The following is a 25945-nucleotide window of genomic DNA, read 5'->3' as shown; positions in this document are numbered from 1 at the left end:
GCCAGTGTTCTTAACCGCTGAGCCATCTCTCCAGTCAGAGACCTTGTCTTTTTTTTTTTTGTTTTTTTTTTTTTTTTTTTTTTTTTCTTTCTTTCTGTGTAACAGCAGACCTGGCTGTCCTGGAACTCACTCCATAGACCAGGCTGGTCTCAAACTCACAGAGATCTGCCTGCCTCTGCCATAAAGGTGTGCGCCACCATGCTGAGACCCTGTCTTAAGAACAACAAAAACCTAAATATAGCAAGTGCAAATAAGCACCAAAACAACAATCTGGGGCTGAAGAGAAGGCTCAGAGGTTAAGAGTACCAGCTGCTCTTCTAGAGATCCTGAGTTCAACTGTCTATAATGAGGTCTGGTGCCCTCTTCTGGTTCTGCAGGGAGAACACTGTATATGTAATAAATAAATCTTTAAAAAAAAAAGCTGGGCGGTGGTGACACACGCCTTTGATCCCAGCCCTCGGGAGGCAGAGCCAGGCTGAGCTCTGTGAGTTCCAGGCCAGCCTGGTCTACAGAGTGAGATCCAGGACAGGCACCAAAATGACATAGAGAAACCCTGTCTTAAAAAAAACAAAAACAAAAAAACCCTAAAAACAAAAGCAAACAAAAAAATACACCTCATTTTTAAAAAAAAAAGCAATTTAGATAGATTTCAGAGTTTTGTGAGTTTATATGTTTATATTCTGAATTTCATGCTTTTAAAAGTAATTATTGAAAACTAAACTTGGTTGGAGAAATGGCTCAGTGGTTGAGAGCACATCCTGTTCTTACGGAGGACCTGCATTCAGATTCCCAGCCCCTACATCCGGCAGCTCACAACTTCCTGTAACTCCAGCTCCAGGAGATCTGATACTCCCCCCCACCCCCATTTTGGTCCGTTTTTAAGGAGTAAAATCACGAGTAGTTCTACAGAAGGGAAACATTAAAAAACAAACAAACAAACAAACAAAAATGTGGTCACCATATGGACCAGGGGAATCAAATTGAAGACCCTAACATTAATCCACACACATATGAACACCTGATTTTGATAAAGAAGCCAAAACTATACAATAGAAAAAAAGAAAGTATCTTCAACAAATGATGTTGACATAACTGGATGTCAACATGTAAAAGATTGCAAATAGATCCATATCTGTCACCACGCACAAAACTCAAGTCCAAGTGGATCAAAGACCTCAACATAAATCCAGTTACACCGACACTGAACTTGATAGAAGAGGGTAGGAAGTACTCTTGAACGCATTGGCACAGGGAATCACTTCCTAAATATAACACCAGTAGCACAGGATCTGAGAGCAACAATTAATAAATGAGACCTTCTGAAACTGAGCAGCTTTTGTAGAGCAAAGGACACAGTCAATAAGACAAAAAGACAGCATACAGAATGGGAAAAGATCTTCACCAACCCCACATCTGACAGAAGCATTTTGGCCCAGATGATCCAACATCCAGAAGGATTTCAAGGCAACTGGCTCGGAGGTTTACCCTCACAGACTACTCCATGATCATAAAATTTTCTTTGTGTCCCCACAAGATACAGCACCCCCCTCCAGCAGGAAGTAGTAAGAGAAACTACGCCCAATTTCCCAAAATTATCAAGCTGGCTTTGGAGATGGAACTGGCTCACTCCTTCTCTAAACCCAGACATATTGCTAAAAGAAAAGGTTAAGAGATTCTTATGTCCCAAATCAGAAGAGCCCTCTGATGTGGGACAGAGAAAACCCAATATTTTTATTTAAATCAGGTTCATTATAAATGTAATCTCTTTCTAAAGAAAAAAAGGGGATATGATGTAGATATAATAGGATGAAAGGATAGATTAATGAACTTACTTCTAAAGAGCAACAACTTGTTTAAAATGTTTTACATTGGTATAGATTTTAGTCTGTTGATACAAACTTAAAGTTAATTTTGTTATACTGTGTGTATATTTCTACTCTTGTTTAAGGTATTATGTTTGTAAAGCTCATTAAAATTGTAATGGATAATTAAAAAATAGATTAATAATTTAGTCATCTATGATAATCATACTCATAGCCATGTTAGTTAAGACTTCTAGGTATACATAGATATATTTCAGATAGATGGGTAATCTTCAAATATTTCAAAGACCTACAGAATATGGCATTTAAAATATTTTTCAAAAATTTAGACTTTCTGGACAGTGAGACATGTCTGCTCCTGGCAGCACTGATTTACTTCAGAGAGGAGGATGGGCATTGAAGACACTTCATATGGAGTTTATCTTCACCTAGGCACAAATAGCCATTTGAGCAAGAAATTGTTCTTGCCTGGACTGCTTGATCAACTGGACATGCAGGACCCATAGAAAGGTGATCACTGAACTTTGCTTGACAAAATGGTCCTTTCAGATTGCTGCTTTGCAGAGGAAACTGCCAGACATTCTACAGGACACTGAGAAAAGTGACCAAGAGACTCTAGCCCTGTGGGCTGAAGACAGATGCCCCAACTTTACAAAGGAACATTAGGTGACTGTCCAGGCTGCCAGCTGTCTCTGTCTACCCTGCAAGACTCCCGAAAGTTGCTTGCATCCTTCTCCTGGTTCTCAGGTAATATTATATTCTTCTGAGGTCTTTGATGTAGTTAAAGACTAGATAGGTATAATTTTCTTTAATTATGATAAAAGATAAGTTAGATATAAAACCTTAGATTCATAAATATAGGATTGATAAAATATTGTTTAATTTTGCCAAAACAAATAGACTAGATATTGTAACTATAATTCTTGCTTGATAATTGTTTTGTTATATGTAATTTTACTATGTAAAAGTTAAAACCTTCCTTTGGAAAAAAAAAGAGGGGAAGTGCTGTGGATATCGCTCTGTATAAATAAAATGCTGTTTGGCCAGTGGCCAGGCAGGAAGTATAGGCGGGACAAGAGAGAAGAGAATTCTGGGAGGTGGAAGGCTGGGGCAGAGAGATGCTGCCAGCCACCACCATGACAAGGAAGATGTAAGGTACAGGTAAGCCAGGAACCAAGTGACAAAGTATAGATTAATAGAAATGGATTAATTTAAGATAGAAGAACTAGATAACAAGAAGCCTGCCACGGCCATACAGTTTATAAGTAATATAAGCATCTGAGTGATTATTTTAACATGGGTTATGGGACCGCGGGGGCTTGGTGGCACCTGGAGAGAAGATCTCCAACTACAGCAACCCACAGATCCAGGGAGGCCACCTAGCAGCGAGGACCCTAAGATGACTATGGCTTATAATAAATTTTGGTTTTGCCCAATCACTGGGCAAGCATTAGTGAAACATTTCACTATTAGGATAAGAATTAGTACTGTATCAAGCTGATGAAAGAATATGCTGGCTGTACTTTCAGGAGGGGAGGCTAAAATCTTTTTAGATGATGGATTAGCCTTATAGAAAAATGTCTACCGTAAATCAAACAGTGAAGGAGATGAATAGGAATCTCACTTGTACAACTTAAGTAAAACTTAGCTCTCTGAGCAGATGAAGATATGTTTTTTCTGTATCCCAAAATCTAATCAATAATTATATGTATAATTCAGCTATTATTTGGCTTAAAAGGGCTTATTGGGAAATGTTATCATTTTTACTATTTACTACAGAGAAAATATTTTCCAGTTTCAAATAACCCTGGACTTTTGAATTATAACCTGTTTTTATGTTTAAAAAAATGTCACCATGTGAATAGGGAGGGTCAGGGTATTCTCAAAAACAAATCAAGGTTGGGTTTGGGGAAGGCCGGGTTCCAGGAAACACAGAGCAACTCAGCTCTCACAATAAATAGAAACTTATTTTTAAAAATACAGCACATAATGTCTCCTGCCTTCAAAATGGAGTCAAGCAGGTTCCTCACCATGGCTACACAGTGAGACTCTATCTTGAAAAACAAGACCTAAACAGCTGTTGAGTGGCATTAAACTGCCAGCCTGCACAGAGGACCCCATGAGAGGAGCTGGTAAAGGGCCTGCTACATTCTCTGCTCTCTTGCCCATTGCTGCTGTATCACTGCCTTTTTGTCTTGGTGAAGTCTTTCAGTTTGCACATTACCAGCCCATCACTGCTGTTCCTTGTATGGTGGGGAGGAAGCACTACCATGCCTGTGTGGCACTCAGGCTATGTGAGGGTGAAACGGTATGAAAGGATTATTGTCCTGGCACACTCCACCATCAGTGGTGTGGTTGTGTGTGTGTGGAAGTCAGCCCAGGGCCTGCTTTGAAGTCCTTGGTCACTGGGCTATTGAATGAAGAAATCTTAGGTCAGGATGTGTAGGGCTGGAGCGTACACCACTATGTACAGAGGCTGCAGAGACACGTGCGGGTAGGGCTTAGACCAAGACAGACTCCTGGCTCTGGGCTTTTGCCATGGCTTTCTAATCCAGATTCCTTTCTGTTCCGTGAATGGACACCAGAGGAACTTCCCAGTGCTATCTAGAAAGCAAGGGACACATGACAAAACCTAGCTCTTGAACTCAAACAGCTGGTCAACCCTTACCCCAGCTGGTATTTTGGGTCAAGAAGAGGCTTGCTTTTTTTTTTTTTTTTTTTTTTTTTTTTTTGAGACAGGGTTTTTCTGTGTAGGCCTGGCTGCCCTGGCATTCTGCTCTGTAGACCAGGCTGATCTCAAACTCACAGAGATCCCCCTGCCTCTGCCTCCTGAGTGCTGGGATTAAAGGTGTGTACCACACCACACCCAGCTCTTAGGTTGGGAGTTTTTGAGACAGGATCTCCCCAAAGAGCTAGCTAAAGATGAAGATGACTTTGAACTTTTAAAACAATGTATAAGAATATTTTGCCTGGGTTGGGGATTTAGCTCAGTGGTAGAGCACTTGCCTAGCAAGCACAAGGCCCTGGGTTCGGTCCTCAGCTCTGAAAAAAAAAAAAAAAAAAAGAATATTTTGCCTACATACATGTGTGCATGCCCAGCAGCCACAGAGGCCAGAATATGGCTTTGGATCTCTTAGAACTGGGGCTAGACAGTTCTGAGCCATCATGTGGGTGCTGGGAGTCAAACCTGGCTCCTTTAGAAGGGCAACCAGTGTTTTTAACCACTGAACCACATCACTGCAGCCCTGATCACCTTGAACTCTTGATCCTGTGCTATCTCCTGAGTCCCAGGATTTCAGGTGTGTACCACTGTTGGAACTGCAGATGTCCACCACGGTGTCCAGTTTGTGTGGTGCCAGAAATCACCTCAGAGCTTTGTTGCATGCTGGGAAAGCACTGTCTCCTACACCTCCAGTCCTTACGGTCCTTCTTAGGAGTGCCCCAGGGGCTCCACCTGCCATCGTGGCTCTCCCACCGATGCATGCAAGGAAAGAGCAGAGGGCCGCCGAGTGAGCCAGGCTGCAAGCATTCTTTGACTTGTCCCTGGGTAGGTCATGGCGTCCCCACTGTACAGAGGGAAGTTTGCTGTGCTGGCCCCACTCACAGCCCCCCCCCCCCATCATTCTATCTTTGCAGGTTGCTTTATTAAAATAAACAACCTCCCCCCACAAAAAAACTAGTTGATTCGTGTTTGTTTGCTGCATCCCCCGTCTTTGAGTTCAAAGCAGCTCCATCTATACGGCACTAAAAGTAGCATATTGTGGGGTGGCCTGTGGAGTGGAGTGCTTGGCCGCAGAGTTGCATCCGCACTCAACTCTCTATTTTGTTGCTTATTTTTACATCACTTGTTTTCATGTGTGCACATGCCAGCCAGTTCTTTCCTTTCCATTCCAGGGACTGAACTCAAGGGGGCAGGCTTGGCAGCACCCTTACCTATGAGGCAGCATCTTGCTGGCCCCAAGTCTCTAATTTCAGTATTTACTTTGGGGCGGTCTCACTATGTAGGCCAAGCAAGCATGAGGACTAGGCTGGCCTTGAGTTGGGGCAATCCTCCAGTCACTTACCTCCTGAGTGCTATAATCACAAAGCGTGTGCCAATTTTCTTTTTTAGTTGAGACAACATATGGTTGTATAGTTCAGGCTAGGTCAGCCTTGAACTCACAATCCTCTTGCCTCAGCTTCGATGCTGGTATTACAGGCATGAGTCATGCATGGCACCTAGCCTGCTCTCTATCTCCCATGAAATTCTGCACTCCCCACAGAACCAAGTAAGAGAAACCAGGACTAAGGAATGGGGACATCACAGAAGATGGTGTGGCAAACACGCAGCCACCACACCCAGGGGAGGAGACCAGCTAGCCAGGAGAGGTGTTAGGCAAGCCTTGCCTGGGCCCTGCTTCAGTCTCTGAGGGCAGCACTGAGGGGACAGCCAAGCTCTGAAGAGCTCAGTGCCTGGGCTCCCATCAGTGTGGACCGCAGACAGGAACCGGCGCACATGGCACATGGCAAGGAGCGGCTGGCTGCTAAGAAGGTGAAGGGGTGACTGAGGAGACAGCAGGGGCCAGATGTGCTGCAGTGTGGGCTGAGAAGAGCTCCAGGAGTGAGGAGGTGAGAAAGAACACAAGGCCAGCACCAACTGTGTCCCAGTTTCTTTTTATTTACTTTTTTTGTTCTTTTTTTCCTTTTTTTTTTAAGTATGGAGGCTCAAGTAAAGATGTAGATTTTTTTTTGTTTGTTTAAGCTTTACAAAAAAACAAAATAAAACAAAAACTCCTTTTGCATTCCATAAAAATCGACAGAAAAGCACCTGGCCAGAAGAGCAGCCGGTCGCCAGCCCCACCCCCACTGTGGTCTCCTTGGGATGGGCACATCTGCACAGGACAGTGCTGAGGACATCTCTCGGTCCTCCAGAGCTGTCCCCGTCCCCCGGCCCCCAACTCCAAGCAACTCCCAAACACACATGGAATCAGATTTCCAGTTTTTCTTCTCTTTCACACACCAGTTAGTTCATAAAATTTTTTTGTTTTACATTTTTTACACCAATGTAACAAAAAGATGGGAGGGGGCAGTGGCTGACAGTGTATTTATGCTTATAAATGGGAGAGGGGAGGAAGACGGGGGCCCAGGCGAACAAGAACCACACGGTCTCTATGGAAACGTCGTGGGAAGCAGGCCTTGGAGCCAGAGGAGGGTGGTTATGGGGCTTTATTCTTGGGGAGCAATGGCGCTGCGTGGTCGATGCAAACTGTTATGTGACCCGTCAGGAGGGAGAGGAAGAGGGAGAAGGAGCAGGAAACGAGTTTCTAAGAAAGGAATCTAACGAGTGCATGGCGTGTCCGGTTAGCGTGCAGCGGAGGCTTAACACTGCTGCTTTCTCTTCAAGGCCTCCACCAGGTCGTTCTTGAGAGCTTCCTGCTTTGATTTGTCTGCAAAAGTCTGCACAGACCTGCAGGGAAGAGAGACGACATCAGCAGGTGGGAGAGAGAGGAGGCGGCAGCCTGGGGCCGTCACGGGGTGCCAGGATGCACTACCTACCCTGGAGAGTGGGGCCCGCACCTCAGTACATTGCTGGGCATCATGGGCAGGTCATCTCTGCCTAGGCTGTGGGTGACCTGGCCACTAGGTCCCTGGGTCCACACCAGAGTGCAGGCCTCAAGCTGTTGGGGGCTTTCAGGAACCATGCAGCCTGAACCATCTACCCCAGACCCACAGCCCAGGTTTCTGGCTGAGGTGAAGACTCTGGGCAGTGAGGGCCTTCTAATGAAGCATCTGCCCCACCCCCGCCACCTGCAGCAGAGGCTGGCTCCTTACCCTGTAGAAACAGATGAAGCAATCCCTATTCCTACCCCTGACCCCACCAAATGCTTAGGATCCAGCCTCTGCATGGCTAAGCCACTGGGATCAAGCCAGAGGCTCTCTCCATCAGTGCTGCTGGTTGCGAACCCAGCCCAGCAAACCCCTGCAAGCCTGCAGTCTAAACGGTGAAGCACTCTTCATCAGAGCTTGAGCAACGAAGCCTGGGAGAAAATTAAAATTTGCAAAGTGCTTTTCACATATATATCTCAACTCTTAGAAGTCATCTTAGGGTGGATCTTCATCATTAAGCCTAATTTCCAGGTCAGGAAACAACTCAGAGTCGGAGAAAGGCCCCCCATGACAGGTCCTTCCCCAATGCATCAGTTAATTAAGAGCACACTAAACTATTTGAAGCAGCTGTGGAGAGCTCAGAAGCGGTGGAAGAGGCAGGGCGCATGCTCGGTGAGTGTTTCCAGTACACACTGTGAGAGGCACTGTCAGAAGTCCACCCTCAAGTGCTGACAAGGGGCAAGGCGAGACGGAATAGGACCCAGAGAGGCGACCCGTAAAACCCCCGAGAAGAGTCTTCAAGACAGAAAGGACAGGACCTGAGTGTGAAGAAGCCACTGGATGCTAGTGTGAGCAGCCACCACTCCAGTGTACACTTGCTTCCTCTGGGGCGTTCAGGATCCCCAACTCTCACCAGGGGCCAACACTTGTGTAGCATCAAGTCGTGTGAGAGCTCAGGCAGAGCTTGAATGGGGGGTGGTGGTGTGAGAGTAGGGGGTGTGAACACATCTGGCTGATAGGCTGAGGCTCCCCTCAGAATACCTCCAGCTGCTTTGCCAGAGAATGGCAGCAGCGGTGTCCCTTAAAAGGGCTTCCTTATCCGGGCGGTGGTGGCACACGCCTGTAATCCCAGCACTCCGGTGGCAGAGGCAGGCGGATCTCTGTGAGTTCGAGGCCAGCCTGGTCTACCGAGCGAGTTCCAGGAAAGGCGCAGCTACACAGAGAAACCCTGTCTCGAAAAACCAAAAAGAGCTTCCTTCAGCTGGGACACGGGAGGCCTGGAGATGCCACTGAGGCCAGAACTGATGGCTGCCTTGGACCTGAAGTCAGCACATGGGTCAGACCACAGTGGCAGGGGAGTCCCCAACTTGGAGCCTCACTGTAAATCCCACAGGACCTTGTCTGGGCTGGGCCTCTGGTGTCCAGCCTTGGGGCCTGCAGCTTCCCAAGAGCCTTGTTTTAAAACCCTCCTCCTCTCCAAGATGCTGACTGTGTCTGCACATCTGTATTTGTCACAAGCCAAGTCATGGTTCTTGGCCATTGTCAACAAGCAAGATTGTTTTCCTTTCCGTCAGCATGGCCTGCTGGAGGACAGCTGCAGCTCATTAAGGGGAGGCTGTGTGGGCACACGCAGCAGGGGGACAGAGTGCCCAGCAGTGGCCAGGAGGAGACCTGGCCTGGGGAGGAGTGCTCAGTCACTCACAGAGACTCAGAGGGAGGCCATGCTTTCCAAGTCAACAGCCCAAGGGTCCCTGAGATGGGGACCTGTGGGGTCCCAGTGGAAGAGAAAGCAGGAGCAGCTGGCTGTGCTTCTATCAGTCAGGAGGTGTGTGAGTCAGCACAAGGCAAGACACACAAACCCTGTTCCTTAGCCAGTGGGATGGGTGAACACCGCACCCTCTGCTGGAGAGGCCACGGTTGTGCCAAAGACTGAGCTTTGTCAGGAGCAAAAAGCCCAAACCCGGCTTTTGCCAAGGTGCAGAGCACACACACCGCACACACATGTCCACACTATGTGGGGCTGAGGCTATGAGTTAATGTGGCTACCCACCAGCTGTGAGCGGACACGGGTTAGTGGCAAGGTCTTGGCAGGTTGGTGAGTCCTGTTTAGTGGGGAAGTCTCACAGCCTTCAGGCAGGGTACCTGGGTCGGCTCAATTATCAGGCTGGATGTAGACCTGGCGCTGGGTCAGCACTTGAGAAAGCTCCCTCTGCAACTGCTTAAACTTGTGGTTGTCAGGAATAGCATCAAGAGATCTACAGAGAGTGTTCGGAGAGGATAAAGCCACAGCAAGAGAGCAATGCAGAACCAGAGGCCGGCAGCCATGGGCAAAGGAGACAGGAGAAGGCCACCATGGCACTGGGGCAGAGCGTGTCTCAACCACAGAGGTCTGCATTGGCAGTGGCCTCGGTCTTTAGGGGTTCACACCTGCCTCCACACAGGCTCAGATGTTCCTCTTGTTTCTCTGTCACTACTGGGAATGGTGGAGGCTGGCCAGGCAGGAGACTGTGTATGGTGCATTTGGTACCACAGACCCCAAGTGTCAGGCCAGATCGAAGACCCAGGACCACTGAGGAACAGGAGGGATGCCGTCTCACTTAAATCAGCCTGCTGGGCAAACTCCCAAATTACACCCTGCCTTTCTGTGGGCTGCAATATGAAACCTGGGCCAGGGAATGGCATAGGAGGACTGGGCCCCAAAGGCACTGCAGAACCCACAAACTCACAACAGAGCTGGGATGCAGAGCCCTTCCCAACCATTGGCTCTCCTTACCCTGCTGGCACCCTGCCTCCCGAATGGGACAAGGGCCACTGAGAAAGGTGTGGGGAAGGATCCAGGTGATTCCCAGGCCAATGCTATCTCAGTCACCCCTCCTTAGTCACCTCCCTTCTCCCCAGCTGAGTTCTGCCTCCCACTTCTGCTACACTAGAGTCAGAGGCCACGGCGAGTCCAGCCTGCTTCTGCAGAACCCAGAGCATGAGACAGTGGCTGGGGCCCTCAACTGGAACTCTAAGCCAGGCTCCTTAGCTCTCTTCAGTGCCTTTGGGATCTGTGTGTGGGCTCCCAGACCCCAACGCCAAAGGGACTGGGCACATTCTCTAGATGGCCAGTGGCTAACTACAAGGTGAAGGCACCACAGGTTGTTGAGGTGAATGAGTCCAGGGGACAGAGCTGGTAGAGGTCACAGAAAGTGCTGGACCAGCTTCTGAGCCCTTCAAACTGCACAGCGATCCCTGACCACATCTTGTGATGAGGAGCCAGGAGGCCTGAGACCACACAGTGCTAAGTAGACAGGATTTAAGCCCCATGTTTGGCCCGGAAGCTTCAGAGTTCTGGTACATTACCTCAGCCCATTGACGATATCCTTTGTTTTTCCAAAGTAGATCTCATTCAGTGTACTTCTGATTTTATTTTCCATGTCCTGGGAAGGGAGGTGAGTCAGTGGAGATGGCAAACAGGAACCCTGAGGCCCACGCCCACCTGCCACCATCCACCCTGCAGTCCCCTCTGTGGCCACAGGGGGGAGGTATGAGGCTGCTCCCTTGTGCTGAGAGCCATGGCCAGGCTGTCAGAACCCCACCTATAATTTGTTTTGGGTCTTTCTCGTCCTTAGGCATGGAGGAAGCCAACATCTAAGGACTGATGGCCAATTCTGACCACTGCTGGGAGCAGGTCTAAACCACATCACCAGCGTACTGCCTGGCCACCAACTCTGTGAACAGTTCTGTGAAACCAGAGAACACGTCTCCAGTCCAAACCACCCCCCTTCCAAACGAGACGTGGTGACAGGCAAGGCTGCGGCGGCGGCCACAAGTGAAGCTGCTCCAAGGCCCCTGGTGTTCCAGAGATCTGTTTCCACCCTGAGTTCAGATCACTGTTCACACCCAGTGGTCAGGGGACATGGCTTCATACTTCCCAGGGCCAGAGCCTGAGCAGGGAGGCTGGGGTGGGTAGGCCTGGAGCCGAGCTCTACTTGCATCCGAGTGAAAAAATCCGAGGCAGGGCAGGAGCAGCTGCAGCAGGGAAGCGGCTGCTGAGCAGCAGGCTGGTTCTACGCTGCACCAGGACAGGGTGAGCCAGGGCCACTCACCTCCACCAGGCGCCCGATGTTGGCTATGTGTGGGGAACAGTCGCTCACTGTTTCATCTTTTTCCATCTGCGAAGACACAAACGTTTAGTCAGAGAAAGCTGCAGCTCCAGGATGCGGCCAACCTACTGCTGCCCTGCACGTCAGTCCTCTGTCTCGGGTGGCTCTGTGGAGTTGTGTTACAAGGCCACTTTGCTAGCACAAATGACTCAGGTTTTCGGTTGTAAACAGTCCAGTCGGCAGACATCCTGAAGCCCTATTATTTTCCTGATGCTGTTCTGCGAACAGACTCCCCACTCAGCTCCTAGGGCCACAACAGTGAGGGCAGAGGGCCGTATGGGCCAGGTCACTCTGGGCCACGCCCATCTTCACATCTCTCCTGGCAGGCACAGGTACAGGCAGCTACCCAGATTTGAGTGAGGCCTGGTGCTCTGCGTTACAACACTGTCACATTGTGGGACACTGTCAGCTGTCGCCTGGCCTGGGGGACGCATAGCCCTGTCAGAAGACTCGGGCGAGCAGAATGCAGTGACATGTCCACAAACCATGTGGAGGGGCCCCTCTTTTCACCACAGAGCCAGCGCTGGCAGGGAGGGGTGAGGCTCTGCTCTTGACTTCCGGTTTTCCCCAAGGTGAGCAACAGTCAAAGGGAAGAGCAGCCTATCTCTGTTTCACAGGGCACCCGGAGAGTATTAAGTCTTTTACAAGCTCAACATTGGGGCTGCAGAGGCTCCGTAGTTAAGAGCACTGGCTGCTCTTCCAGAGGTCCTGAGTTCAATTCCTAGGACCCACATGATGGTTACTCTAATTCCTTCCTCCTGAATGAGACATGGGCTATAAAGATAGGTCACGGTGCAGCAGAACTCAGGACAAGAGAGCCAGTGAAGCCAGGTGTGTGGGAGGGACCCCAGGATGCCAGCAGGGCTGGGGCAGCCTGCGATCTGGCACTGGCACTGTGTATGGCAGAGGTGGGTCTGGCGGGTTTTAACAGAACTGTCCACAACAGGCACATGCTCACACTCCAGTTAGCTCTGGACCACCAAGGAGAACGAGGAAAGGCAGCCATCTACTGCAAGGTGAGAGCCTTGCAACTCACTGCAGACTAGAGTTCTGGTCCTGGCAAAGGGTTTGGCTAAGAGCTGCCCAAAGGCTGGTGGTGGTGGGACTACTCCAGTCATCGGTGCCGTGGTTGCTCACGCTAGGCCCTGAACTTTCCTGGGCACGCTTGCTCCTGAGACTGAGAACCGTGGGGACAAGACTGGAGTAGTGACAGTGCTCATGACCGCAGTGACGGCCGAGGTCCCACTTCAGGTGTGTCAGCTCTTCATGACACCGGAGGAGCATCATCTGCCCTGAGCAGAAGCCTGTTGTGGTTAGTGTGTGTGTTGAATGGAGCCGAGGAGCACACCCAAGAGAAAGGACAGGGCCTGTCACCCTTTTATTTATTTATTTATTTTCCGAGACAGGGTTTCTCTCTGTAGTTTTGGAGCGGACTAGCTCTGTAGACCATGCTGGCCTTGAACTCACAGAGATCCACCTGCCTCTGCTTCCCCAGTGCTGGGATTACAGTGTGTGCCACCACTGCCCGGCTCTGTCACCCATTTTAAAAGGAGTTTTTAGAAAGCAACATCCCACATGGAAATGGTTGCTGTGTCCAGCCTCAGGACTGCTTGGAGCTGCTCTGGTGGGTGGTTCTGACCCAGCAAACTATACCCTCCCCCATCCTCTCTCAGCCCCCTGGTCTACACAGAGGGAGATTCTTGTCCCCACCCCACGAAAGGAAGGGATGAGGGCTTTGAGGTCTCTCAAGGGCCACTTCAGTGAGTGCTGGCAGCCCGGGTGAGCCCCACAGCACTGGGGTGAGCCCTGTGCTCGGGGTGAGTGGCTCTGACTCTGGGGGAGTAGAGTCTCGTGAGCACCTCAACGCCTTGTCCTCATTTTTGTGCTTCAGAATCAGGAGTCACCTTCCAGCAGAGAAAGGCTGAAACCACTAGACCCTCAAAGGAAGAGTGTATAGGGGGAGCAGATAGACTCCCCAGGAGCACACAGGGGGCCTCTAAACTCAAGATCCTGGCACATGCAGGCAGTTTCCATAGCCCCCTTGCCCGCCTCCCTCCTCTCCACACCTGGCTGGGGTCAGCTTGCTGGCAGCGCTGACCCACCGGGAACAGAACTATTTTTGTAATGCATATATTATTACACCCTCATAAAAGAAGCTGCCAGAAGGAAAACATTTTATGTTCTGTGGCGGCACAGATGTTCCACAAGAGGGTTCCAACCGAGTCTGGAGTCAGGGCCTAGCATGCCTGTCCCAAGTGAGACCCTTTCTCCCTCTCTGCGGCCGAGACAGGGAAGATACAAGTGCATGCTTGGATCTGGTGGCTGCTGTCTTCGCACAGGGTGGAGGGTGAGTTCGGTTACTGGGAGGGCCTGGTCAGCAGCATGGCATCTGCCTCTAGCTCATACCTAGGAGCAAAGGTGGCATGCCTCAGCCTCCATGCCCTGCCTCTATTGCACACTCCGTGAGTGAACACACGTGCAATGCCAGTGTAGGCCTAACAGCACATACTGTTTGTTAAGGAAGCACCATGCCCAGGACCCTGTGGCTTGTGCTCAGCTTGTGCCATAGACATGAGGCTGCGTCAGGCCAGTATCAAACCTGCCACCAAGCCAGAGAGGAAGGGAGGACTGTCCAACCTTTGAGTTGGCAGCTGCATATTCTAGAAGACACGGGGAGCTGCAGAATTAGCTACTTCTTACTGAGTGGAGATCAAGGGTCAGCGTGGCACAGGCTTTCAATGGACACCATCGACTCCAGGGACACATGGAGTTTGAGATAAGTGAAAGGGTTTGTCTGCTCACATGGCTGGGAGGCGTCAGAGCCACAGCCTGGGCCAAGTTATGGCGGACTCTGAAGGCAGTTTTCTTTGAGGTGGATTTTGTATAATGTTTAGCAGAAAAGCCAAGGAAAACCCACAACCCAAGGTTCAGAAGTCTGAGATGGGTCTACTCCAACCCCAATGTCATCGGCCTCCTGGAGGCTCAGCACCCCAGCCCCTGTATCCCTTACCCTGCCTTCCACAGCCAGGCCAGGCTTTCAGTTGGCTTACTGTGTCCCAGGTCATTTAGGAAATACTCAACTTTTCTTAGAAGACACACCACTCAAAGGCACCGTCCAGGCCACCTCACGGACCAGAGCCTGCTGCCGGGAGCTGTGTCCCCAAGGCAAGCTGGCCCTAAGGGCTTTGTCTTCTTACAAAAATATCCTGCCCCGGGCTGGAGAGATGGCTCATCAGTTACGAGCACTGGCTGTTCTTCCAGAGGTTCTGAGTTCAATTCCCAGCAACCACAAGGTGGCTCACAACCATCTGTAATGAGACCTGGTGCCCTCTTCTGGCCTGCAAGCATGCATGTAGGCAGAACACCGTATATATAATAAATAAATAAATCTTAAAAAAAAAAAATCTTGCCTGGCCTAACTGCCAAGCCCAGGTCAGAGAGGCATTTCCCTGAAGACCTTGGAATGCCAGTGGCTCATGAGGAGGGAGGTCTGCTTGCAAACGACCGATGGGCCAATCTCGCCACTCAACACAACATTCCACCTTCGTGTCTAAATATTTAGAATCTAAAAAGAAAATTAAGCGAACATCTGCAAAGCCCTGCCCCGGATGGGAGTCCTTGGATCTCTTTCCAGAGATTTATGGCCCGCCTCATTCCCACGTCTCTGCTGTCACACAGGCGAAGTGACCTCTCCACACAGCTTCCTTTTCATATCTAGTACTTGGCATGTATCACTTTTTCACTTGGTCCTTGGCCTTCCCACTGGGGCCTCCGTGGCAGCCTGCCAAGGGGCAGCTTCTGCCACCTCCCCACTGTGGCCTCTGCCTTGGCAGGCCGCTGCAATGAGGTTGCAGGGAGCTTCCAGGAAGGCCACAGCTGCAGTCCCCACCACCCCACAGCTGCAGGGATTTGCCAAAAGACGATCTCCCATCTAACTGACGCCCCAAGGGACAGCTCTGAGTGGAGCCAACAAAAGGACACAGTGGAGGGTGAGGCAGAGCTGAGGGACAGCTCCCAGCAGGGTGTCCGACCAGCGGGGCTATGCAGCTGCGGCCATGCATCACAGTGAAAGGCGCCACCAAGAGGGGCTCTCAGCTCCCTCGATGTACCCCAGAAGCCATGAGGGAAAGAGGGCAGGAAGCATCCTCAACTACCCCTGAGGAGACAGCCGCTGGCCTTCCTGTACATGGGCCTGGGAAACTGGGGAGTGAGGGAAGAGCCTGGGGTCAGGTTGCTGGGAGAGAGCAACACTGGGAAATGGGGACCTGCTCATCCTTGAGGAGGACTCTCCTGAGAAGCAGGACAGCATGGCATGCAGGGTCAGTGCCTGGCACCACAGGCCTGGTGAGACATCTCTACAACCAAGGGGCCTCCCTTTCTGACACTGTGGAGTGACAGAGGAAGGCAACTCTGCATAGTGTGTGTGTGTGTGTGTGTGTGGGACCACCCTCTTACCCCACCACTCACAACTGGAGGTCACCCAAGCCCTGACTCAAAGAGCATTTGGGAGGAAGGATATTGTGTTAGATACATGTGGGCTCAAATCCCGGGTCTGTCACTTTTGTTCTAGTTAATTATTTAATGGTGTGGGCCTCAGCTTTCTCACCTGTTAAATGGGAATAGCAACTGTCTAGAATGTAGTTAAAGGAGACAGCCATGCAGCCATGCCGAGCACGGCACTCCAGAGCCAGATGCTGGCCCTGGGCCGATAGCTGATTTAAACTATCAGGAAGATGGAGGATTAAATATTTGTGCAGGTCACTGTACACCAGGTGTAATTATAGACAGTTCCTAGCAACAAGGAAGGCAGGAAACAGCCTCTGGATGGGTTTAGGGGTTCTCACCATTCCCTGGGTGGCAGGGAGAAGGGGAGGGAGGCCGCAGTGGAGCTGGCTGCCCGAGGGCTTGCCTGGTCCACCTAAGTCAAGGCCCCAGAAGCTGAGGGCCCATGTCCACACAGCAGGGTGGGTTCTGCCCTGGGTACTAGTGCTTGGTTCTAAGATGGGCCTGGGACAGCTTGTCTTGAGAACCTAGGCTCCCTGAGGCCTCTAACCTTTAACACAGCGGAGGTGGTGAGGGTTTTGCCTGGGAGACTCTAAGGCGCCAATAGTCCCCCGATGTGCAGGCTGGTACCAGCTATACTGCCTTGCACTGTTGTTTTCAAATGCATGCACACGCCTTGAAGCTTGCAGAATTCAAACCTACGTAAGAGTTACTAACCTAACTCTCCTGCAATATTTTTCTCTTAAGAGCTATCAAAAAGAAAATTAGTTTGAGTGGTTCTGGTCCTGTGAAATGAGTCTTCTAGACAAGTACTCTACCACCAAGCCTCATCCCAGCCCCTGGTGTAATCATCTTGTGGAGAAGAGACTCCTCTGCAGTCAGACTCTCAAGAACAGGAAGGGCCCTGTAGAGCAGGCTCATAGCACTCTGCTCCTGAGACCCTTTACTGTGTTTAGTTTGCTCTTCTGTGCTCCCTGTGCACAAGGCTCCCTGCCCCTATGCACAGGTGTCAGAAAGCCCTCTCCTAAGACGACAGGTGTGGAAAGGGTCCGGAAGGTGTCAAGGTTATAAACACGAAACTTTGGATGGAGCACATAGGGTCTGAAACCTGCTTAGGTGCCTCTAGCAGTTCCTGATGTAGATGCTAAGAAAGGCCTATGCCAGAGCATGCAGCGCCAGGAAGTCCAAGTTCTACGTTCTGCTTACGGCCTGAAGGTACATCTTGGCATATGGCTGCCAGCAAAGGACAGGTAAGCAATAGATAGGTAGAACTTGGCAAACCTTCATGTGTGCACAGCTGGAGAGTTCCCCAAGAATCTTCTATGTCCAACAAAGGGGACTGAGATCAGTCTGGGGCATGGGCAGCTAGGACTGAACTGTGGGGAGAAGCTCACATGGAGTCCGCAGTCTGACTGCTGGCAAACTAGGCAAGATATGAGCATGGAAGACACCAAGCCCTGGTAGGTGACAAGTGGCAACCACTCATTCCTACCACAGTAGGCAGCCGGCTGTGAAACAGCTGGTGTACAGCCACACGCAGCTCAGAGGACAGTAGGTGTGAACTCAAAGTCCCCCTTAGCTGGTGGATTGGCAGCCGGCCATACACGCTCCCTAGCCTGGGCAAAGTGCTCACTTGCTCTGGCACTAGTGGGCACTGGCAAAAGTTTGGAACACACGTTCTACCTGTCTGGTCAGGCTGCCTCCCAGGTTCATGGTGCCTGAGCCGGATTTGTTGGTTTGCAGCCACAGCATCACTGTAGAGGTCAACTTGTAATGGGCGGTACGGCCACTGGACTTCTCCTGGGGAGGAGACGGAGAACATCACATCAGGTGGACCGGAGCTGAGGAGGGAGACTCGGAGCTCCTAACCCATGCCAAGGCCATTCCTCCCTTATAAAACCGCCATGGTTTTTATAGGCAGACCTGCCACAGTGCCCTGAGTACCTTGGGGAGCTCAGCATCAGTAAATACTGTCGCCCTGACTTATCTTTATCCAAATGGCTTTGGGCATTTTTAGGAATTAGTGGGGGCGCATACCCTAGCACGCCCCTTGTGACAGCATGTGGAGATCAGGGCTGCCCTGTGGGTGTGGCACATGCCCTGGGGGTCATCTGTACCTGCACTTCCACCACATGGATGGAATCCCAGCAGCCTTTGATCTTCTTTGACCCGTCTCCAGCCTTCTTTATGAGAATCACTCCAGCAAAGCCATGATCCAGATCCCAGAGGTAGACAGATGAGACGCCACCTTCAAAATACCTGCAAGAGACAACACCCATGGACCGTTAGATGCTGAGCCAAGCTCTGGGCCTTTGGCCCAGGTCCCAGACTGTTGACAGTAATGGTGCACTCAGATGATGCCCTAAACACCTGTCTAGGGTTAAGAAGCATCCATGAAAGGTGCCAGGCTGACCTTATGACATGGCCTGACCATCCCATGGCTGCAGAGGCAGAAAAGCAAGGGCTTAGATGAAGGCCAAGAAGATTGAAGATCAGTCTCTGAGTTTGAGCTTTGTGTCTTTGGCAACCTTACTGAACTTCTCTGGGTGTCGGCTTCCTCCCAGGTACAAGATCCAGCACAGTACATCCGTCCCTCCTCACAGGACAGAGCTGGCCATCACTGGGAAACGTTGCTTCTGCAATCATCTGTTACCTCATGTAACATTTCTGTCTGTCAGGAAGGCTGCCTGACAAGCCTGCCCCCCACCCCACATATACCAGGAATCGTGCTGATTTTTTCAGAGTGACTTGCTATAGAACCTACCAGAATGAAGAGCAGTGTGTGGGACCGTGCTTCCTCCTCAGGTCCAAGTCAACACTGAAAACCCACAGATGGGATGAAACACAGGAGGGGAAGAATGCAGAGGCCAGTACACTAGGGTCCCAGATCAAGGGTGACAGAGAGATGGCCGCTGAGATCTGTGAGGGCAGCTGCTATGACCTGAGACTCTGCTGATAACCAACCAACACAACTCCAGGAACTCCCATCCTTGTGGTCAGCTTTGTCCCCTCATACTGTCCGGTGCCTCACTAACCTCAGCTCAAGCCCAGGTAACCACAGGCACACTCTCAAGGTCAGGGGGCTGGCACCATGGGAACAGGGCCTCAGTACCCACACCAGATACATGGTGGGCCTCAGGCAGACATGGGCTGGTGCCAGCAGCCCTCTGACTGGCTCTGCCTATGGCTCATGCAGTCAGGAACAATAAGCTAAGGAGAGTGATTACAGGCCTACTGTGTAAATCTGAGCCACAGAAATAACACTAGGACACTGAAGAAAAAAAAAAAAGTTGAGTGGATACCCAACAAATGATTATTTGGCAAGAGACAGGCTCTCACTACCAAGCCCAGGCCATCCTGTCCTTGAACTCACAATCCTCCTGCCTTGGTCTCTTGAGTGCTGGGGTTACTGGTGTGAAAATTATTGTTTTTGATAGTAAAATGAAATATATCCAAAATTATCAAGTACCTGTTGTTTAGGTCACAATAAAGTTGTTATATAATTAAAAAGAAGCCACATGCTAGAGAATGAGGGAGAGAGAAATACACAAGTTCTTTGGGGGGGGGGGTCGGCTCCCTACCTGTAGCCCCACATCCTTAGGCTTTGGTTAGAAAATGAAAAGGCCATGTGTACCAAATATGCACAGACTTTCTCATCTTCTGCTTTGCTAACTTAGCATCGAGTTTCACGGTCCAAGTAATCTCGGCAGTGCTGGTGCACATGCCTGCGGGGTGGGTGCATATGCTTGGCATCCCAGCACCTGAGAAGCCGAGGCAAGATTGGCAATAGTTTGAGTCCAGACTATACAGTGAGTTCCAGCCCAGCCAGAGCTACAGAACAAGGCTCTGTCTCACAGCAACAAAGGGTATCATAAGCAATCTAAAATGACTTATAATACATGGGAGGAGTTGAGTAGGCCCTGTGTAATTACTCTGTCATTTTATATGAAGGTCTTGCGCATTCAAGGACTCTGACATCCACTAGGCACTGAGGGCAGGCCAGCCATACTGTTTCTACAAATCCTCCCCCCCCCCCCCCCCCCCCCCGACAGGGTTTCTCTGTGTAGCTTTGGAGCATGTCCTGGAACTTGGCTCTATAGACCAGGCTGGTCTTGAACTCACAGAGAACTGCCTGCCTCCCTGCCTGTGCCTCCCAAATGCTGTTCAGCCTGTTTCTGCAATTTGATCTTGACTCTAAAACTATTTCAAACCAACAATACCCCCCAATAAGATAACAGAGTCGAACTGAGAAGATGAAACCAAAGTTCCCCTCCTGCCAAGGACACAAACCTTCCCCCATATCCACAAAGTACAGGCACCATGGCTGGTCTATCTTTCACTCCTAACTCCTTGAGGCACCCCCACTCTGATCCTGTATCCTCGAAGCCACCACCACTGCCATGATCCCTTGAGACTGGGCCCAGCCCTTGGTGACAAGACCACTCACTTCCTGTGCCTCTATTGTGGAGGGATCAAACTGGTCATGTCTCCCACCAGTCAGGGTGGGACATGGCAGGCCTGCCCAGTAGCCATCTGTGAGTGTCTGCTGACTAAGTGTCCAAGTGCTGGGCAGAGTACATGCTGCTCACAGGCATGGAGGGGCAAACGTGGGACTGGTGCACAGGGACATCACTTGGTGAATACAGGATGATGGCCAGCAAGGGGCTCTTGGACCTCATTCTAGGGCAGTAATTCTTTCTCTTGTTGAGAAACTCCCTGCAAACACTCTTTGCCCCTTGGCATGAGGGAAACTGTGATGTGGGACTCTAGGAGCCACATCTCATAAGGTGTGCAGTACAAACCAAGCTATTCTGGAATTTTCTGGAATGTGCGAAGATGGACCAGTCACCTCTAGGTCAAAGCTGGACGAGGCTTTGAGGTAGCAACAGATTTCCTGACTCGTATTCTCATGTTCTGTGGCCTCAGCTGTGAGCCAAGGAAGGAGGCGCGGCCCACAGCAAAAGCAGAAAGCACCGAGGATGCTCTTATGCTAGGGGTGCTGGACGCTTCTTTTCTGCCTGCCCACTTGGCCCTGTAGAGCACAGGCCCCAAGCCCAGCCAGTACCACCCTTCCCCCACCCACGGCTTGCAAAGCCTGATGCTGCAGTATTGTTCTTGTCACAGGACACTCTTCCGGGTGTTGGCTCAGGCTGCCTAGGCGGGGATCAGCAGAAATATTGGTGCCTTGAAAGCTTTCGTCAACACTAGCCAGTGACCAGTTCAATCGCACTAGATGAGCCAAGGTGAATCCCTCAGGACCACCCTAGTGTTGCATGTTCTTACAGAAAACAACAGCATTTATGAGGTGGGACAGGCTCCAAGCTTGGTCTGCTCTGGGCAGTTTCTCTCAGGTACCCTCAGCTTCCCCTGAAGGCCACACAGGCTGGGTCTAGAATTTCAAAATGCTGGAATTGAAGGAGGCAAAAAATGCAAGCCCAAGGGTGACCTCCTTGTGGGCTCCCCTCCTTGAATTAAAACAAAACAAAACAAAAGAAAAAAAAAACCCAACAACTTTTTGGAGACCATCATAAAAAAGGAAATTTAAAAATTAGCCCACAATACCATAAATCAACATTTCCCACAAATCTGATTTTTCCGAAGTTCCTTCCAGTCTTTGTTGAGATGTTGAATTTTTATGTAACTATGAAGGATGGTGCCAGGCCGAGTGTGGCATTTTTCACCAGGCAGTTCATCCCCAGCCCTTTTCCACTGTGGCTCCTCACTGGCCATCTGACTTTCCATATGGATCTGCTGGCCACAGGGCAGAGGCCACGCTGCCAGCTCTCTCCATGAACTGGGGTGTTCTCTGTGGGGGCAGGGAGGAAAGCGAGACTCTGCTCCTCAGAAAGGGCTCTAACACCACAACAATTCAAGAACGGACTTGATTCCAGAGACCAAAAGGGACTTCTGGGAACTCACAGTAGCTGCAAGTCTGAACACGATGGTCCAATACAAAGGGACTGAAACCCAGGTGATTAGAAGGGCCATTCTGGAATCACCCGGAAACCTCAGCTTTGCTGGCAAGCATTGTCAGAAGGGCTCCTTGTACTGTCGGGTGGGAGGCGGCCGTGGGGTGCAGAAATAGTTGTACCCCCATTATATGGTTTATGGTTTTACTCTGCGCGTGAAACATTAATTAAAGAAGGACCTCAACAAGGCTTTGAAAATTTATTCTTACCTACTGTACTTTGATCACAGTGACATGAATCAAGGAAAAAAATAATTTTATGTGGTTCACATTTATGAGCTTTTACATAAAGGCTTTTGTGGGTATTTTAAGAATGTGCTAAAATGTTGTTTGGAACCACATGAAGCCGCAGGAGGCGTTGCGCGCCAGAACTAACAGCACACACATGGAAGTACTTTGATTGGCCTTTGTACATTTAATGAGTCAAATAGTATTAATATTGTTTAAATGCTAACATGCTCTTTCAATGAGGTGGCTCTGCCATCGTTCCAGGCCTGCTCTGGGGCCTTGCATGTCAACAAGACTGTGGGAGCAACATGGCCAGGCATGAGAGGCTGGGGGATCTAGGCGATACCACTCATGTTTTGACAATTTCAAAAGCTCCAGTTTTCTCAGGAGTGAGAAGGGGTACAGGACAAAAAGACCACAGGGCTCCTGCAGCGAGCTGTCTGGTCAAACAGGAGAAAGGTCCTTAAGACAGGAACGCAGGCTGGGCGGTGGGGGCGCACGCCTTTAATCCCAGCACTCGGGAGGCAGAGGCAGGTGGATCTCTGTGAGTTCGAGGCCAGCCTGGTCTACAGAGCCAGATCCAGGAAAGGCGCAAAGCTACACAGAGAAACCCTGTCTTGACAAACCAAAAAGAAAAAAGAAAAAAAGAAAGGAATGCAGGAGCTCTTCTCAGGGCTGCCGCCTCAGTGGAGGGGAAGCAACAACAGGGCGGAGTTACTACGTATGGCTAACATGGCAGCCGAGCTGCTCAGATTAGGAGACAGGAGCCACCTCTCAGAAAGACCACAGAGATGTTATCTTGGACAAGGTTGGGCCATGAAGGGGTAGAACCCCAGAAAGCCTCACGGCAGACTTAATGACAGATCACCAGAGTGTGTGTGTGACATCAGCTTTGCCATCAGTCCCATTAGAAGTCCCGGTGGCTCTGGCTGAGGCAGAAATCAATGTCTACAAAGGAGAACAGACCCATGCTGGGACTAGAGAGATGAGGTCAGATGAAGAAGGTCTAGAGAGATGGGGGGCAGAGGAAGATGCTCTAGAGAGATGGGGGGGCAGAGGAGGAGGCTCTAGTCCACCCATCTGAGAACGACAAGATGATCACTACATGACTGAGGCACAGGGGCACCTTGGCACTGGATGAGGCAGGAAGCACAAGGCAAGAGCCTCAGAGGGACTGGCCATTTGCCAGTGAAGCCAGTCATAATCACGCACCTATGTGAGCATATTCTAGTCCCCTTAAGATCCTAACTGGATCTTAATCATTTCTCTTCTAAGTTCCAGGTGATTTCTCCCTGAAAACCCCTTTCCACACACAGAGCCCATGCCCACAGTCTGCACTTCAGAACAAAAGCAAAAACAAAATACACTCAAAATGACCCACTTCACAGAAGTAGAAAGAGGTATTCTGGCCGTCAAACTTTATGGAGTGTTTGATGCTGAGGTGTGCAGAGATCTTGGATGGAAACTTGCTTTGGAAATCTGAGCTGTAACTGTGACCCACCCAATCTGCAGTCTTGGCTAGCCTTGAGTGGCTCTGAAAGCTGGTCCATGCTCTAGCGTCCTGGGACAGTGGCCAGGTTTGAATACAAAGGTCTTAAATGCACTGAGTCCTGGGACACAGCCTTTCAAAGGGCAGCAAGGCCAAGGCCAGGACAGACTTGCTGGGAACTGACCTTCCAGCACTGTGGCTCAGAGAGACATGCCTTCAGCCAGACCTGGCTGGGCTTAGGCCATGAGACTGGTAGACTAAGGCCTGAGATATCCATGATGCTAACCTAGGCCCACAGACCCAGCTACATCAGGGGCTTAAGGAAGGAAGCCTCAAAGACACTAGGTGGGACTTCCTTCTGAAGCTAGATTAAGTAACACCAAGCCATACAAGCATGGCTGAACATACTTGTACACACATCACTCAGAAGACTGAAGCAGGAAGGTCAAGAATTCAAGTGATATCCAGACAACACAATGAGACTCTGTCTGAATTAAACTAAAGTGTGGGGCTGGGGAGGGGCTGGGGAGACGGCTTGCTGGATAAGAGTACTTACATGAGGGTCTAAGTTTGAATCCCCAGCACCCACATAAAAAAGCTGGGCATGGGCTGGTGACGTGGTTTAGCAGGTAAAGACACCTGTTACCAAGCCTAATGACTTAATCCAGTCCATGGAGGAAGGGGAGAAATGACCCCCCCAAGCTGTCCACATGCACATGTGTATAGCTGGAGACTTTCTCTCCAGCTCCCGCCAAGCCCCACAGTCCTGTAGCCTGCTTATAAAGTAAACACACAGAAACTTATATTGCTTACAAACTGTATGGCCTTGGCAGGCTTCTTGCTAACTGTTCTTATATCTTAAATTGACCTATTTCTATTAATCTATAAGTTGCCATGTGGGCTTGTGGCTTACTGGTATCTTTACATGTTGCTTGTCATGGTGGTGGCTGGCAGTGTCTCTCTGCCTCAGCCTTTCACTTCCCAGAATTTTCCTCTCTGCTTGTCCCGCCTATATTTCCTGCCCAGCTACTGGCCAATTAATGTTTTATTTACTAACCAATCAGAGCAACACATCTGACATACGTCCCACAGCACATGTGTGTGTATACACACATGCACGCACACAATAAATACATTAAAATGTAAGTTAAAAAAGAAAGAAAAGCTGAGGTCAGATGTAGTGGTGTACCCCTTTATTCCCAGGACTTGGGAAAAGAGGCAGACGAGGCCAGTTGGTTCTACAGAGTGAGTTCCAGTCCTGCCAAGGATACATAGTGAGACCCTGTCTCAAAAACAAAACAAATAAACGAAAACAAAAACAAAAAGCCAGGCATGAATGTGTGTGACGTGCTTGTCTGTAACCTCAGTGTTGGGAGGTGAAGACAGGCAGATCGTGGGATCTCTTAGCCAGCTACCCTGGCTGAAAGACGAGTTTCAGGTTCAGAGAGGTCTATCTTATGGGCATAAGGTGGTGAGCAGTAGGGAAGATCCCCTAAGGGCTGCTCTGGCCTCTGCATGAGTGTGAGCAACTGCTTACACAGGCATACACCATACATACACACAACAAGCAAAGAAACCCCCAAATGCCTAAATAAAGCCCAAAACAAAGCCAGGAATAATAATTGGTACCAACATGTTGCCAAAGACCATTTCTTTATGTGGAAATTAGGGAGGCGGTCAAAGCGTGCCTCTCAGCCCCATTCCTGAGATCTGGGGGCTGTGCCTCTCAGCTTAAGGGGTAGATCCTGAATGTCCCAGGGGCAGATTCATGTGTCAAAAGCGCCTGCTTACACGGTTCCAGGAACAGAGACACACTGCCTCCCAAAGCAAACATTTCTGTTTCAAACACTGGATATGAGTGGAGCCTCTGCCTTCTAGTATCACCTGGGACAGGGATGTCACACTCCTCACATATATCTGAACATGGCTCCCATAAACTCCAAGAGTTCTGGCCTTTCAGTCCCTCAGTGTTCCTGCTGTGATATGGTGTTATGTCACCATGCTCTGCTCACCTACCCCTCAACATCCTGCAGGTTGCCAATGTCCTTCCTAAGGTGGGAGAACAGAAAGCTAACACCAGAGTCTGGTGTTAGCCACACCTCTGGGGAGCACAGCCCAATAGCTCAGCAGGCCACATCAAGGCCTTGCTGGCAGTTTCCCTGGGCCACACTCCACATGCTGAGCTGCAGTCACCCCAAAT

At 50.0% G+C, this 25945-nt stretch overlaps 1 protein-coding gene across 1 annotated transcript in view; it reads right to left on the bottom strand.

Annotated features, from left to right (window-relative positions):
- Positions 1-6825: 6825 nt before the first annotated feature.
- Positions 6826-25945, bottom strand: part of Capzb (capping actin protein of muscle Z-line subunit beta) — a 103555-nt gene continuing 84435 nt past the window's right edge. Inside the window, exons 6-10 of the mRNA XM_036178625.1 lie at positions 18178-18319; positions 17744-17860; positions 11501-11566; positions 10755-10831; positions 6826-7269 (exon numbers count right to left, since the gene is read on the bottom strand). Of these exons, the coding sequence (XP_036034518.1) occupies positions 7182-7269; positions 10755-10831; positions 11501-11566; positions 17744-17860; positions 18178-18319 (490 nt within the window). The 3' untranslated portion in view covers positions 6826-7181. The remainder of the gene's footprint in view (positions 7270-10754; positions 10832-11500; positions 11567-17743; positions 17861-18177; positions 18320-25945) is intronic.

This window comes from Onychomys torridus, chromosome 2, assembly GCF_903995425.1.
Source record: "Onychomys torridus chromosome 2, mOncTor1.1, whole genome shotgun sequence".
NCBI lineage: Eukaryota > Metazoa > Chordata > Mammalia > Rodentia > Cricetidae > Onychomys > Onychomys torridus.
This window is presented reverse-complemented; position numbering and strand designations above follow the sequence as displayed.